This window comes from Diceros bicornis, chromosome 3 (assembly GCF_020826845.1).
Source record: "Diceros bicornis minor isolate mBicDic1 chromosome 3, mDicBic1.mat.cur, whole genome shotgun sequence".
Taxonomy (NCBI): domain Eukaryota; kingdom Metazoa; phylum Chordata; class Mammalia; order Perissodactyla; family Rhinocerotidae; genus Diceros; species Diceros bicornis.
The window spans coordinates 21,149,564-21,166,591 of NC_080742.1; the positions used below are offsets into that span (position 1 = coordinate 21,149,564).

The following is a 17,028-nucleotide window of genomic DNA, read 5'->3' on the forward strand; positions in this document are numbered from 1 at the left end:
GCAAATCCCAGACAAGATACCATTTCTTCTGTAAATATTTTAGTATGCATCTCTAAAAGATATACTCTTAATTTTCATTAAAAACATTAACATAAAAATGGTAATCAATCACAGCTAAAAAATAACAGTAAGTCCTTAATATCATTAAATATTTAGTCACTCAGACTAGGCTTTTGTTTGGGCAGCAAATGACATAGAGATTAGCCAGGAGCGTAAATGCTCTGTACCAGGGTTTGCCTGCCATAATTGCTTGCCATTGCCTTAGAACTTCTAGACAGTTTTCCAAAGATTGTCATTTCTGACTCTAGCCTTGCATATACATGTATTTAAATCCCTTTGAGGGATTGAAGACTTATTTGAAACAATAAAAATTATTTCAAAACATTTCATTTAGTATGAGATCATGTTACCTAAGGACACACAGAAAATATATTCAGTAGTAATCTATGCAGGGTAAATATAACAGGGAAAATATTTTTATTATTATTTTAGGCAAATATCAAAAGAAAAAAGGGCAGGCAGAGAGATGATATAGTACACTACTAGTAAATTTATTGCTCAAAACAATACTCATTCTCATTCTGCAAAATCTACATACAGAGGAAATTGAATTTAGTTTTCAGACTAGAATATTTAAAACGAGAAAGCAATAGCTCTTCTTTCTGTTATTCTTAGATTTTAAAACTTTTTTCCTAATTGTGGTAAGAGAAAAAAATTAAAATAATGAGTTGCAAAACATAAATAATAAGTTGAGGGAATAATTACTTTAACCTAGTATAAAAATAATAATACAGAGAGAAAATAGATACACTGATATAGAGTCCTGATGATTTAGTAAAAATGGTTTGAAGATTTCTGTTGTATGCTCTGAAAAAAAATAATTTTGGCATTGCTAGAAAGTATTATGTTGTTTTGCTTTATGAGCTGGAAGGTACAGAAATACTTTGCAGCAAGTAACTATTTCTACAAAAAAGAGTCCCTTGGATCTTATGATTTGCCCCTGGAATTTTCATCAATACTTAAAATACAGTCTGCACAGAATAAAATTATGAAAGGTTGAATTATCTGTCTCTGGCACAAAAAAATTACCCAATCTTAAAAGGAAAACAACATTAGACTCCTAATGGATTCATTCTCTACGAAAATAAAGAGAGGAAAATTGCTCAAAGCAAAACCTGTTCCACATCAACATGTTCCATGGTCTACAATCTACAAGGAACAATAGCAAGGATACTGAAGAAATACCTCTTTTTGTTCTTTGTTATATCAATCCTTAAAAAAAACTCTCCAGCACATATACCATGTTAGATACACCACCTATACATATATCAATAGATATGAATATATATTTAAGAGTATTTTCTGTTGATGTATAGTGCCTATGAAACACAAAGAATATACTTGAGTGAGAATATAGGTACTATTCATTCTTTAAAAATTCATTCACTTTGACAAAACTTAGATTTTGTCTCTCAGATTTAAATATAAAAATTCCATTATCTTTCAAAAGCATCAAGGTCATGAAAGACAAAGGAAGACTGAGAAACTATCAGATCGGAGCAGACCAAGGAGGCATGACAAGTAAATGCAATGTGAGGTCTGGATTGGATCCTCGACCAGAAAGAAAAATTTAGTGGGTCAGTGGGGAAACTCAAAATTTAGATAAGGCTTGTAGATGTTTTAATAGTATTATACCAATGTTAACTTCCTGGTTTTGGTCACTTTATTGTGGTAGAGAGATGTTAACATTAGAGGAATTGGGTAAAGGGTGGGCAAAAGAACTGAATGTATTATTTTCTGGAGTCCAAAATTTTCTGGGAGTCCAAAATTCTTTCAAAATACAAAGTTTAAAAGTTTCATCAGGGGCTGGCCCAATGGCATAGTGGCTAAGCTCACGCATTCCACTTTGGCAGCCCGGGATTTGCAAGTTCGGATCCCAGGTGCGGACCTACGCACCACTCATCAAGCTACACTGTGGCAGTGTCCCATATACAAAATAGAGGAAGATGGACACAGATGTTAGCTCATGGCCAATCTTCCTCTGCAAAAAAGTGGAAGATTGGCAACGGATGTTAGCTCATGGCCAATCTTCCTATCCAAAAGAAAAAAAATTCCATCATAAGCTTTGGTACATAGAAAGACACAAACAAGCAAACAAATAAAAATTCAGCATAACTGATAATGTTCAAAGTGAAAAGGTATAGGGGAATTTATTCCTTAGAAGAATCCAAGATAGTTTTTTACTTCCTGTGTAAGAATGTTTTATAGTCCTAAAACCCACAACATATTACTCAATAGAGCAACCGTTATGGAGCATTGTAATGCCATGTACGTTTTTTAAAATGCAGTTAATGAGAAAAATGATCTAAATGTGTACCATCTAGTAATTTGTCATATTAATGATCATGTCATTATTGTCTTTTATGTTCAAGTGTATAGCCTGCTTATTTTTTGAAATTTTTCAAAATACAATTTTTGACATTAAAAAGTGTTGTTTTCTAAAATTCAGTGAGTCACCTAAACTGAAATCCAAATACATATCTCAACCCAACATTAAAATAAAAAGGATTAGATTATTTGATTTCCTTTACCTGAAACTGTGTGATCCTTAGAGTCTCTTGTTATTTTTATCCTCGCATGAGGAAAGATGTAGTGCACAGACTTCCCGTTCATCTGTATAATCTAAGACATACATGTGATAAGGTGAAAAATCAATGTTAAAGACACTTAAAGTGCAATATACAGAATTACCTTTTTTATGAAAATCAGATTGATTCAATCAATGAAAATGTCTCAGAAAGTTCTCAAATGATGACACTTCAAGCCTCTCACACTATATAATGATATTATTGGCTTCTGAGTTCATTATGGTCTTCACATTCATAACCAATTTCTCTTGCAAACTGATTTGTTGTGTTTAGAAAATTAATGAGCACACATACAGGTTCTAAAGGATGTCTGTTACATCAGTAGTACATAGTCAATAGTGATGACAGAGGATAGAGAACGTATATGGAAAAGTGACAGGGGCTGATTTTGCTCTGGATAGCCTAGAAATGGAAAGGTGTGGTTAATTTTCAGCAATGAAGTGGCGCAAGGGGAGAAAAGCCAGAGATCTCCTTCTTCTCCCTCTATCACTATGATAGGACTGCTTCATATTTATGTTGCTTTGATTTTATTGCAGTGTGCTTTTGCTGAGCACATCTACTAGAAGTTTCAATGTACAGTGGATGCTGAGACTACTGTTCTATAAATAAAAAAAAGTCTTAGCTCATTCTAATACTTTCTGAACCCTTTTTATATGCAAAGGTTGTGTTATTGATGGCATTATTTCTCATTTACTGTTGACGTTCCTTCTGGTAGAAGAAGCAACACTTAAAGCTATTGTTACAAGTCAGTGATTTCAATTCTCATTATTGAGACTGGAACATGAGAATACCTTAGGCCGCATTATCTCTGTTTCCACCTGGCAAAAAGATATTTCTGAAACAAAAGTAAATTAGTGAATTCAAACTTGTGCTTTATATTTTATGGAACTTTGCTTTCAAAAGAGATTTGTGAAATAAAGAAAGATAGAAATAGTAAAATATTTATTCATATCTATATTAATGGGAGTTTATTAGTATGGAATCTTGTATCTATTATCCTAGGAAAAATTTTGACTAAAATTAAAAATGAAATACAGTTTAGTAAAAAGACATTCAATGCTACCCATTTCAATGTTTAAGAAGTGTGTGGGAATACTAAACCGAAATATTAAATAGAATTTAGAACCAAAGAAACGTACATTTTGTGAAGAAAGATTTCTTGGAATACTTGTGTGGTCTTAATGTGCCTTTGTAAATTCAGCTGTAAAACTGCTAGAATTTGGATATTAAAAATAAAATATGTATTGAAAAAATGCAAGCTTAAATGATAGCCTTTAGCTTTTATTCTCTTCAGGAAAGAATCAGCTTAATCAGGCCTCTGATGAAGAGAAAACACTCCCCACACAACAGCAGAATGCTGTTAAGACAGGAATATTATATGAGGCCTGCAAAGCAAAACTAAAATATTGTTTGCAAGATTATAAAAATATTAGGATCAATATAATCCATCAATCTAGATAATTCATACTAATGCTAACTTTGTAAACCACAGAAAACCTGATTTATATCCATAATAAGAGTGTACATTTCCTGCTATCTTCCCCTCTGGCCTCCTACTCTGTCTCTCTCTCTCTCTATCTCTCTCTCTTTCCCTTCTCTTAATTTTTCTCCTCTGCCCTCCCCTCATCTTTTCTCCTTCTTCTACATTCCTTTACCCCTACTTCCTCCCTCCCCTAATCTGTATTTAAAGATTTTTATTTTTTACTAAAAATTAAACGGTGTGCATTGAAAATTCTAAACTATTAGATGCAACTGAACTTTGCTTTGGTACTGTAGGTACTTCATTAAAATGGTGGATATTACTTAATTTTATTTCTAACATCTTCTAATTTCATGTATTATTTAACAATGATTTTAAAAACTCATTTTTTTTTCCCACCTGGCCCAAAATAAACTAAGAAAACATAATTTTGACTTTTGCTATTCTTCCCAATTCTTCAGACTAGGGAGAAGTTGATGTAATCTCACAGCGTATCTACTGCATAGTCTAGAAGAGTAGTCAGGCTTTCCCAATTTTTCACCAGTTTTACCAGCTAGCCATTATCACCTTTTAATTTGTACCTATCACGATGTTAGTAGAAGACATGTTAAACCTCTTCATTTCCATGAACGTTGCTTTCAGAGCATCTCAGAGAATCTCCTATAGTTTCAGTGACTGTCTACAACCAGCTTCATGATTTCACGTAATAAATAAAAACCATTGAACTGCCATAATTATAATCAATGTGACCAAGAGTCTACTGAAAACAGTAGTATCTGTCTCCCATGTATGAACTAGTTGGATCTTGGCTTTTTCCTAACCATTGAAGGTGAATATTGAGAAAGTTCTCCAGCCGATGGGGTATCAGGGTCAGTGTAGCTTCTGCCAAATAAGAGTAGGAACAATGCCAGAGGGCAGGAGTGATGTCAAGTAGTGCCTATACCTCTCCCCAGAGCTGAGTTTCCGATATCATTGTCTTTTGGTGATTCTGCATTGATAGAACTACCACCTGTATGCCTCCCAGAAAAAGAATTCTTTCTCTTCTCTACATGCAAATATTTCAGAAGGAATTATTTTTGTGAATTGAGCCTTCATACTTACATTAATTCTTGTGTTAACATATCTTTTATTTATACAGTCATCCTTTCCCTCACTTAAATACCATGCATGCTAGCTGCAAGGTAGAGAGTGCCCTTCTGGGGTTTCAAGCACTGCACTAGGCACTGTATATATGCCACGGTGGATGGACTAGAGAGCTCATGCTATCCAGGAGCTCACAGCCCAAGACATAATGCATGGAGCACAAAGGAAGAACACTTGCCCCAGATTTGTGGGGAGGTGGTGGTAGCAGTGCCAGGGAAGTCTTGCAAGACGGGACATGTACCTGGAGACCTAAGTGATGAGTAGGGTTAGCTAAGAGAAGAGAGGAGGAAAAGTGTTAGGGGAGAGAACACAACACATTCAAAGGCCTAGAATAAAGAAAGTGGCTCTTTCAGAGGAGCTTAATATGCCTCAATATAGCAATTGCTTGGGAATTGCAGATGGCGTAGGCATTAGTGTAGAGAGTGGAGGTATTTGTACCAGTCAAGTAGTATTGACCTTTATAACCACCCTGTGAAGGGCATTAGTCCTATTTATAGATGAAGTGACTGAGGAAAATTTTTTAAAAAGGGGTGGGGGTATCAGGTGATCTGCTCAATTTCCAAAGTAGAGCTGAATTTCCACTGAATAGTGCAGAGGTTAAACATAAATATATATATTTGAAAGGAAACAAATATGGATTTGCAGATTTGGTTTATTTTTATAGTTAATATGATTTTGAGTCCAATAAAAATTTCAGACATATTCTCTCTCTCTAATGTATGTTTCACATAAAATATTTTTAAAAACAGATAAATTAGAGTTTGCATTAGTCAATTTGGTTTTATTACTTTTGCCTCCAGAGCATTTATGAGCATAAATTCTAGTTATACATAAGTTTTCAAATAAAAGCATTTGGGTCTATTGCTACCAAAAGCTCGATATTACCTTTTATGATTAGAGATGCAAAGAAGTAAATAAAACAAGAATGTCACTTTGCTATTCTCTCTAGACCAAAATACAGTTATGATGAGTTAATAGGAAGACAGTATTTGAAGAAATATTAATGCAAAAAAGCAGGAATTTTGAACTTTATATAAATATAATTAAAGCATATGTTGTCTTCTATGTAGCTTCTCTTTAGGAAAAACTATAAAGGAAAACAAAGAAATTATTGTTACAAAACTCAGCATATTTGTTACTTTGTTTGGGAGAGGTTGAAGTTTAAAATCAAAGAGCACAGGAGCTTCTGGGGGCAGACAATGTTCCCTTTCTTGGTCAGTGTGGTGGTTATGGCTATTCACCTTATAACTAGTTTATAATTATCTATATTTGGAGTTTTGATAACTGTATATACAGTTTTTTGTGTTAGATATCAAAATAAAAATGTGACAAATAACTTCCAGCAAGAAAATATATATTACTCTATTACATTTACCTATATGTAATTCTAATAAGAATTCTTACATTTTCTACTTTATAAAACACGGCAAGAAATTCTTTAAACGATTCTTAAATATACCCTCTCTGCTTAATTTTGGCATTATATTGGTCTATAGTTATATATATTTTAAACATGATGGTACTATGTTCTCAGTGGATCAAACCATAAATCTGTAGATGTAACAGAAAGTTAGAAACAAAAAAATGTCATTAGGGATATTAATGTTTCATCTACATACAATAAATAGAATTTTAGAAAATATTTTCTGAGGTGGATACAGATTACTTTAGAATGTATCCTCAAAAATATTAGTTGGATAAATTAGTTGAATAAGACTATTCTGAATATCCATGGAAATAGTACTGGAAAGTAACTGCATGGAAGTTTTTATTTTTTAGTTCTCCAGTTTATATATTTTATCTTATTAGGATTTCTTTAAAGGATCTGTGTTTTCATTGACTTGATCTAGGTTTGTGGGAAATACTAAACTTCAGAGAAACAAATGAGACAAGTAAGATATAATGTAATGTAAGTCATTACAGAGAGATTCTTATAATTAAAATACATTCAAGGAAGTTATTTTCAGCTGACAAATTTATTATTTTAGTAATTATAGATAAATGGAGGCAATTTAAATTTTTAAAACATGTTCAGAGTGATTTTTTAATTTTCTTACTCCCCAGCCAGATCTATTTGATGAGACTGAAATACAACTATAGAAATAATTTTAAAGAATAACAAGATAAGCTAAGAAAAGTATAATAGTCTGATACATTAAAATGAAGTACTAAGAAATGGAGATATATTGACATGTATTTAGAGGTAAACAACCCTAAACAAAAAATCTATTAAAGATATCAAAAACTAAAGAGAGAATATTTACAATATATAGAGAAGAATCCCAAGATTTCTGGAAAATACGATAGCCTATAGAAAAACAAAACAAAATTGCAAGAAAAGGAAACTCTATTTAACAGCTAGAAATTTGGCAATTAAAACTGAAATTGCTTAGGAAGAAATCAAATCTGAGAGTATAGATATTATCTTTTATAGTACATATGTGTGCAAAAGTCTTTTCTTTTATATGTAAGGTGACAAACACTGAATTAAATTGTAGTAAGTTCATATGGTTCTTCTTTGTTGTTCAAAATATAATTGTCTTCTATATTAATGAATCACTAATCAGACAGCACGATTTAGGAGTTAATGTATGTGAAATAAGTCAGCTATCTGTTTGTGGATAGTTTAATGATTGTAATGAGTACCCTGCCTGCAAATATCTGATTAGTTAAGGCAACTGATTTAAGGCGACTTGGCTTACCAGAGGAATCTCCCTTAATTTATCGAACTGTTAATCTCCTAGGTATATTTCAAAATTCAATTCAAACAGTACTTCATTTTTTCTAAAGTGAATGAGATGATGAATTTTGGTATCATATTTACCTAATTGTGAAATGTACTTCTAAGTTTCAGTTTCTTCATCTATAAATAATATTAATTAATAATACCTAGTTTGAGTTGTTCTGAAGATAAAATCCAAAAATGAATGTAAAACAAACTAACCCTTCCATGTCATATACTCTAAAATATTAGCTCCCTTCTCCCCCAAGTGAAGCCTTCCCTGTCCCCAGCTGACTTGGTTTGGTCAACCTCTTATTTGCTATTTCTTAAACTTGAACATACTGCTATTAGAAAGCACTAAAATTACCCAAATCTATTTCACCCAATATTCTGTAAGTTCTTCAGGAGCTTCATGTATTCTCCTCGTATAGCAGTGTTGGGTATGTTGTACAAACTTAATTCTCTGTTGGAGGACTAAATCTCTTAAATTGCCTGGTAGAAGCATCACAGCTATGCTGTAATGTCAATCAGTCATGGCTGATGAAGTAAGTACTTACTACTTTAAGTCATTGGAAAAAAAATCATTTGCAAACTTGATTGACAAAAGTTCCACGCATTTTAGGATAACTGAGACAGTTTAGGGTGAATTGTCTTTCTTTTTTTTGATAAATCTAAAAGAGATTGCTCAATATAGCACTTACTTGCTCTTGATGTTGACTGTGTGGTCTAGAGTGGACCATTCTTTCTGGCAGTTTTCGATCCAGACCGTGTCCATTTTCCAAACGAGAATCCCTGGGTTTGTCAAACCAATCTGTTTCTTCACGACGCAGATGATAGGCTTTGGAGACCAAGGAAATATCAAACAATGCAACCCCAACTAATGTAGGTGATAGAGGAGAGCAGATGTTCTGAAGTACCTATATGTTCCAGGCTTGCTAACCATTCATGCATTGAAAACACAACTCCCAACAAGATGAGAAAAATCATTTCCAATATTATTTTAAAACTTTTGTACCATGGAATAACCTCGAAAAAACAATGTAGACACCTGTTCAACCTCTCAGAGCAAAATAAAACAAAATTAAATTTTAAATCAGGAGGAAAAAGAAATTTAGATAGTGATTGAATAAATCAATCAACCAGCGAATATCCCTCAGAAGTCACTCTATTCAACCTCAGTCCATTAGTTCCCACCTCCTCACCTCTCCCACCACCCACCATCCACCACTAAAATCCAAGGAAAATGTATTCCTTGAGTATGGAAGATTCTGTTACTTTCCCACTATCGTATCAACCCAGTACCAATATGTGGCTGCTGGCTTTGAACATCAAGTGAGTATTTTTTGAAAACATGACATTTCTATGACATCCATAAATAAATGGAAACATTTATTTCTAATAGGATCAAAGGTGTTATTGCTAGGAACATGTGTGCCATAATCAACTGGTAACCTAATATTAAAAATATAACTATTAGAATTTTTTATTAAAAATTAAACCATTATTTTCTGTGAGATCAAAGATTTAGGAATTAGATTGAAGAGATGACTGACTGCTTTTTGTAATTATAATGTGACAAAACTTGACATCTTAAAATACTTTTTTGAAAATGCAACCATATTTAAGTACGTGATTATTATTTTAAATTTTTCGTCCCATTCAGTTCTTTGTACTTCCAAGGTTTTTTAAAGCTATTATTTAGTGATCGGAAATTCTATTTAACCTAATATACAGAATTTGAATTTATATAAAGCTTTATTCTTTGTAAAAGGATCCCTAATTAATAGTCTCGGGAAATACATTGTTGCTTCCTAAATGGCACAGTGCTCATTCTGAATGATGTGTTGATGCTATCAACCTTTGCTTTCTTGAAACTCTAGCTTCTACAGTACCACACTATTGAGTTCTATCTCCTTATCGTTTTCTTTTTCTGTCTACAACTCTGACTGTCTTCTTTTCCAAAACTTTCTCCCGAGACTTTTTCCCCCAGGCAATTTCCATCATTTCTTTGCTGGCAGGGCTGACAAACCCACAGCATATACATCACTACTCACCTCTACACCTCCTGTGATCTTGGTCAATGCTGCTGATCAACTGCAGCATTTTCCTCCAAAAAATATGGAATGACAGAAGGTGTGGCATAACTTAGTCAGTCTTAGATTTGAGGAAATACAATAGTACATACCAGTTTTGTGTTGCATGTGTACTTGTCTGATCTCCCCTATTAGACTCTAAGCTGCCTGAGGGCAAGGCTTATGTCTTCTTTAGGTTTTTTCTCCCTCAACACTAAAAACAATGCCTTATAAATGCATAACATTCAATAAATGAAATAAATGAAACATAGAGAAACTAGTCATCAAACTAGAGAAAGAAGTTCAAGACCCTAATTATGATAAGCACATTTTAAAATAAATGTTAATTTGTCCCTTGAACCTCATTAGAAGTTACACAATCTTTTCTCACAATCCACTTGCTATTTATTATGGTTTTTATAGTCTTAATTTGACACCAAGTGACTAATTTATTAAAAAATATTTAATGTGATAGAAACTTGATAAACACATACAAAACAAACCCATTATTTGATCATCAGTCTCTAAGAACTTAGATTATCTCCAACCACACTAACATTATTTTTCTTACTTCTTATATACGATTATTATATATTTCTCATGAAAATAAAAAAATAATCTATACTAATTTTAATAAATGAATACCTTGGAGAATGTTGTACATAATTTCACTTGAATATATAACCTTGCTAATTGCATTTGAAATACAGTCTTTTAAAACATGTTTCCTTGGCTGCATCTATACAAATAAGGCAGAATCTCAACCTGATCCAAATTTTGTCAATTTATTTCCTATTCTGATTACATACTTTGTTATTTCTTACAACTCTATACATGATTAAATTAGGGTGCCTACCAAGTTTTGCATAGGAATTTATAGATTAACCAAGAGAACCAGATTGAATGAATCTGGTTTTTTACCAGATTCTGTACTCATCATTTACAGCAAGTTGTACATAAACTCTAATTGTTTATAACTGCAACTGTCATCTGCCAAGGTAGATCTGCACTTTAGAAATTAAATTTTATAATAATAATAACTTCCAAATTATTTTAAATAATTTGCTGGAGATTAACATCCCCTTTCTTTAAGCTGATAATATTTTCATAAATTCTTAAATCTAAAATACAAGCAAGCTACTTTTGGGTCTAGCATTATACACAGAAAACAGTTACATGAATAATTTAATGCTACTCAATATCAAATATTGGTCAAAAAAAATTTTTTTTTAAATGACGGTATATACTGAAGCGTTTTTCTGCATAGAGTATACTTTGAAAGAATTTTTTCAACAAAATATTTGTGGTTGTAGAAATAAATATAACTTGACAGTTTCTAGCTTAGCTTCCTTCCAATCTGCTCCGGAGGAAAGGCCTCCTGCACTGTACGTACTCAGTTAACCATGCATGGATTTCAGGTTGTGGACTTCAAGGTGATGGCCATAAATATTAAGCAACGTAAATTATGTTTACCTAGATTTTGCCTCAAGTGAGATATTTCAAAATTAACTAGAGTCATATAGAATACATATGGAAAACATCGTATAGTCTGTGACCTCAAGTTCAATTAAATTCAGAGAAAGCACACAATAAACAACTTGAAATTAGTTAAATTTGCTTTGTCTACATGATACTAAATAGCTTGCTGGAATGTTATGCTTTTCAAAGTCACCTTGGTAGCATTCAAATATAGATATAGCATATATTTGGTAAAAATTTATTTTTAAAATCCCTAATATTTTATGAGTTCTTAAGTGTCATGAGTTATGTGGTTGGGAAAAATATTTTCTACTTTTTCCCTTGATTACCCAAGGAATCCAAGATTTCAACAGAAAAGTAAACCATTGTTTACCAGAAAAGTAATATGTTTATGTGATATAAAAGCAAAGAAAATACATAACATTTTAAAACATACATCTTTTAAAGATAATCACTACAATTCACACACGTAATATTATATATGTAATTAAATTTGTTATAGTTGTCTTTTGCCTAATTCTATATCAACATGATTTTTATGACTAAATTTCTTATCTGCTTAACTTTAAAAACATTTTAGTTTAATTGTTTGATTTCACCTAAATTTCATTTTAATTGTTTACTTCTTTGGTATTACACATTTAATAATGTTGCATGCTACATGATGTCTCATCATCCACTTTGTCAAAACAATTCTTTTCATACAGTCTTTGATGATTATGAGTATACATCATCCAAACATATAAATGAGAAATAAAACATTTGGTTATTTTTATATGGTTGTATGTAAATAAATGCCACATTTGAGAATCTCAGTAGGTCTGGCACCATGCTGACAAAACATTGGTGATGAATAAATGAATTTGTCAAATTCTCTCCAGATATATGCTTGCCATGCACACGTAGCATTTAGGTGTTTAGTTATGCCATAGACCTGTTAGGTTTTATTTTACATATACGATTATTGAAGAGCCTTTTTATTCTTTTGCCGGTCATTTCGTATATATAAAATGTGTGTAAAAGTTGTATTGTGGAAAAAAGTAAAGGATAAAATAAAAACGGTTTCCACATAATACCATAACTCTTGTTTAACTATGTAGATTCACTCAAACAATTGGCTAAATAAAACTACACAGAGTGTTTTAATTGACTAATTATCAATAAAAATGGTCAATCCAATAGGCTGTAGAGAAGAAAACAAATCAGAAACTGACTAGTCTGTTGGAATTTCAGTTTCTCCTCCTTCAGATCCAGTGATTACTTTAGTCCTGTTCAAATCTAAATTTGAACTTCTAAAATTATATTGGTGTCTAGATACAGAAGCAGAAAGAAAATCCTTTTCATGAAAACGTATTTTCCTGTGAGTCCTCAGGGAAGACATGGAGATGTTCATGTCAGCTTAGTGCTTTCAGTTCCCAAAGGTAGGAAGTAATAATGCTTTTATTTGATCAGAAGTATTTCATTTCCAGGACTCAAACCACACCTACATTCAAATGTAAACCACAGAGTGGAGAGAAAAAATCCCAAGAGTCATGAGTCCTCTTAGCATGGGCAAGCCTCTTCATATCCTTGTACCACTCCTCCCTCGTCTTCAAAATCAGACTTGGACTAGATAATTTACTAAAACCCTTATGGTTCTATATGATTAAACAATAACAAAAATATCATAAACCAATTTTTATTTAAGTGTTGTTGTAAGTTAAGTATATATAGTAAGTATTGGCTTAAACCACTCGTTCAATATGAAAAACTAGCAAAAAAATTTAGAGCGAAAAAATGGCAGGATGCCAAAAGTAAAGCCATGGAAAAGGCTACCCCGGCACCCCAGGAGGGCTTCAGCTCCAAATAGCTAAACACAAAATTAGCATAGAAATTTTCAGTTGTAAAATGTAAAGAATACTTCATACACACTGACAAGATTATTGTCAACATCATATTTAGTGCTAGGCTTTCTAGTATATAATCCAAAATGTACAACTTTGTCAATTATGACATTCATAATGAGAGAGAGATAAAATGTGAACCTTTTATTTAAGGAAAACTATAAAATTCCATATTATACTAACATCAGGGACTTATCTGAAAGTTCTCAGAGAAAATTCTCTGAGTTAGTGAATGCTGTTCTCACAAAAATGACATAAATACCTTTCTATTACAAAGTCTAGCAGAATAGTACTTAATTTCTTTAAACTTTAATAATTTCACAAACTGAAAGAAACTGAAGAATAACTTCAAAAATGCATTTTAAAAAATAAAAGAAACATACAATTAAAAACTTTCCAACTATGGATTTAAAGGATGACCATATTTTATTGACACAATTTTTTGATAATGGCTTTGGAAAAGTGGACACCAAACAAATCAAGCAAACAATCAAGAAACAGAACAATAAAAGAATAAACTAAAAAGAAAGAAAGAAAAGCATGCTACAAAATCTATACACAAGATAATATTTCCATTTATAAGAAATAAAATTGACGTAAACATGCAAAAGATGCACCAAGAAAAGTAGAATATATTCTTGAAGAAGGAAAATTAAACATGCAGAAAAATAAGAGTTTGAGTTTTGAGAGTAAGTAGGTAGTGTGAGGCCCATTTACCTTCACTGTCTGACATGGCATGTTGGAAGTCATCCATGATGAACGCTATGTCACGGTCATAGCCTCGAGTCCGTGATTCTTCTCTCATGTGCTGCTGAACTTCAGGCAATGAGTGACTTGATCCAAACTGATCCCTGGTGTCTGCTGATATTGGTGGCAGGGGTCCAGCAGCAGCCCTGGCCATTCCCATTGGCTGGCCAACAGGACTGAGTGGACTTTCTTCTTCAGAATTCTGGGCCACAATTGGTATTCTTCCTCTACTCTGGCTAATTGGCAAACTGGTAGGCTTAGTTCTACCAGATGATGATGCCTGACTAAAAGAAACATCTAGAGCTTCAGCCTCTTGAGCTTTCAGTCTTAGGGAAGAGCTGGAAGAATCTCTTTTAATTGATAAATCAAGCCCATAGACAGAGGAAGGTCTAGAAGAAGGTCTAGATCTGCTGCCACTACTGTAGGGCTTATCTGCTTCATCTTGAAGAGCTGACCGTATGGTATTTCCTAATGTGCCCAGTCCACTGCCAAGAGATGATCCCATAAATTTTTGTTGGTCTGTAATATTTTTTCTGAGGCCAAAAGTGATATCATCTTGAAGAAGTCTTGCCCTGGTAGAAATGCCACCAATAGATGAAGTGCTAGAAGTCATATAGCTCGAATAATCAGGTTCAAGGTCTCTACTTTCTTGAATAGGTGAAAATTTTGACATTTTAGGGTCTATTAGTGACTTCTTATGCTTTGACTGCTTTTGATAAAGTATGGCTGCTGGTAGTTGTTTTGCTGCTTGCTTTTCAAGTGTGAGTCTACTAATGCTATACTTTTCAGATTTTGGAAAATGCCTATAGCTAGTATCGGCATGATAATAATGGGAAAGACCAGCAAGGTGATCTAAGCTCTCCGCTCCTCTACGGAATTCTTGTTTAATCTGATGTTTCAGAAGCTTTATCTCATAAGGATCCTCCATTGGGTCTTCCTCTGCTTTCACATAACTATGCAATCTGGAGGAAGTCTGCAAAGGCGCTAGGAAATCTGTCACTTCTTGAGACCTACGTGTTTCAGTGGTTCGAAGGAGACGATCCGTTTTTGACAGATCCTTTTCATGAAGGCTAAACGCAGTGCTTAACGCTGCTGTTCCTTTGGTAATCTCTCCAATGTCATCAATTAGGACATAATTTCGTGGAGTATGGTGGTCAATATCTGCATAGAAAGAATCTGCAGATATGCTTGATATTGGACTGCTTGCCATGCTACTTCTTTCCTCCAATCCTATTCTCAAGTCTAAGCTATTGTACTTACTCCCAAGATGGGAAACAGCATACGTATTATCAGTAGAAACAGGAGCTATCATTAGGGGTTGGTTGCGAATCACCTCATAGTTTGAAGTTATCTTGGGCTCCAAATACAACGTAGTTTGCCGCGGCTTTTGTTGTATCACCATCATCTGTGATGGTAACTGATAAGAAGGTTCTGGGGTTGGTGTAGGTTGAGCTTGAGGCGTAAAGGACATTGTTGCCACAGCTTGGAACGTTGGCTGAGTCTGATAAGGTGAAACTTGCTGATGATACAAAGTTTGTTGCTGAAAATGGGATTGTTGAGTGTATGGGGTGGGTGCCTCGGTAGGAGGAGGAGGGGAAGAGTATTGGTATTGTGTATAAGGACTCGTAGGAGGAACCAGCTGAGATTCTGTTTGGGTTTGTGGTGGTATAAACTGGCTGAATTCAGGTTGGGGAGCAGTTCTTGGTCGCTCTATGCCATGCTGACTTTCCATTCGGGTAGGTCTGGCGCTGCTCACCTCACTGTCAGACATGTAATCACGATCCTCGGCTACTCCCTGGAGGTAAGCTCGCTCTCTCTTTTCTCTCTCCTTTAATAATGCCTCTTTCCTCCTGTTAATCCCCATTTCCAGGTACCGTAATTTGGCATCAATCTCCTTTTCTTCCTCATCAAGTTCTGCCTGTTTCTTTCTGAGCTTTGCAGATTCCCTCTCCACAAGATCAAGCTCTCTGTCTATATCCTGGAGAATCTTGGCTCGTGCCATTGTGTTGGTTCTGCAGATCCTTCTCCTGGAAACTGTGCCCATTGTGCTGTATGTTGGCTGTGTTCCTGCAGAGGTCTCCTCAGGAGGTGGATTCGGCAGAGTTCTCTTAACTTTTTTCTGGGTGCCAGAGGGTGTCATGGTTTGAGAACCTTTCGTCTACAATTAAGTAAACAAAGAAATACTTTATCATCAAGGAAAAAAGTAAAAGATCAAAAAAATTCCATAATTTACATTGAAAATAAAAATGATTTCATATATGTCTTAGCTATGACAGTGTAATAAAATAAAAATTTTATATATAATTTCAAGTATTAGCAATGCAGTTAACTGAAAAATTTTTCTTTTCTTTGTATACTGGTTATTTATTATTATAACTTCTGTAACGTTAGAAGTGAGTTTTGAAATCAAGCACAGAATTCATTGCTAAGCAGGCTTATATTTTAGTTAGACTCTTAGGAGAACTCTAAAAACTCATTTTCCATCCTATTTAATATATGTAAGATTATTTGGTGAATATATTTGCAGAGTATTTGTTTTAACTATCTAAAATTTAAGTTACTCGTTGAAGATGCTCATATACCACTGTTAAGTTCAATTGCTTGCTTCTATCTTCCCATTCCTACTTTTACCACCCTGGAGTGGCTGTCATTCCTATTCCAATCATGAAATATTTTTAAATGAAATCTTCAAATTCTTTAAGGTCTTTTTTCACCCAGAAATAATAATCTGAACTAATTTCCCATTTAATCTTTCAATATTTTTGTGACTAGTTGGGTCTTATATTTTCTTTGAACTTTATAATTCTTTAGTAATTTTAGCTTCCTCTTACTGCTTTCGTAACTTCTACATGAA

At 33.5% G+C, this 17,028-nt stretch overlaps 1 protein-coding gene across 1 annotated transcript in view; it reads right to left on the bottom strand.

Annotated features, from left to right (window-relative positions):
• The window catches only part of PCLO (piccolo presynaptic cytomatrix protein), a 397,054-nt gene that overhangs the window by 140,105 nt on the left and 239,921 nt on the right, over positions 1 to 17,028 (bottom strand). Inside the window, exons 7-9 of the mRNA XM_058524613.1 lie at positions 14,145 to 16,332; positions 8,695 to 8,831; positions 2,592 to 2,682 (exon numbers count right to left, since the gene is read on the bottom strand). Of these exons, the coding sequence (XP_058380596.1) occupies positions 2,592 to 2,682; positions 8,695 to 8,831; positions 14,145 to 16,332 (2,416 nt within the window). The remainder of the gene's footprint in view (positions 1 to 2,591; positions 2,683 to 8,694; positions 8,832 to 14,144; positions 16,333 to 17,028) is intronic.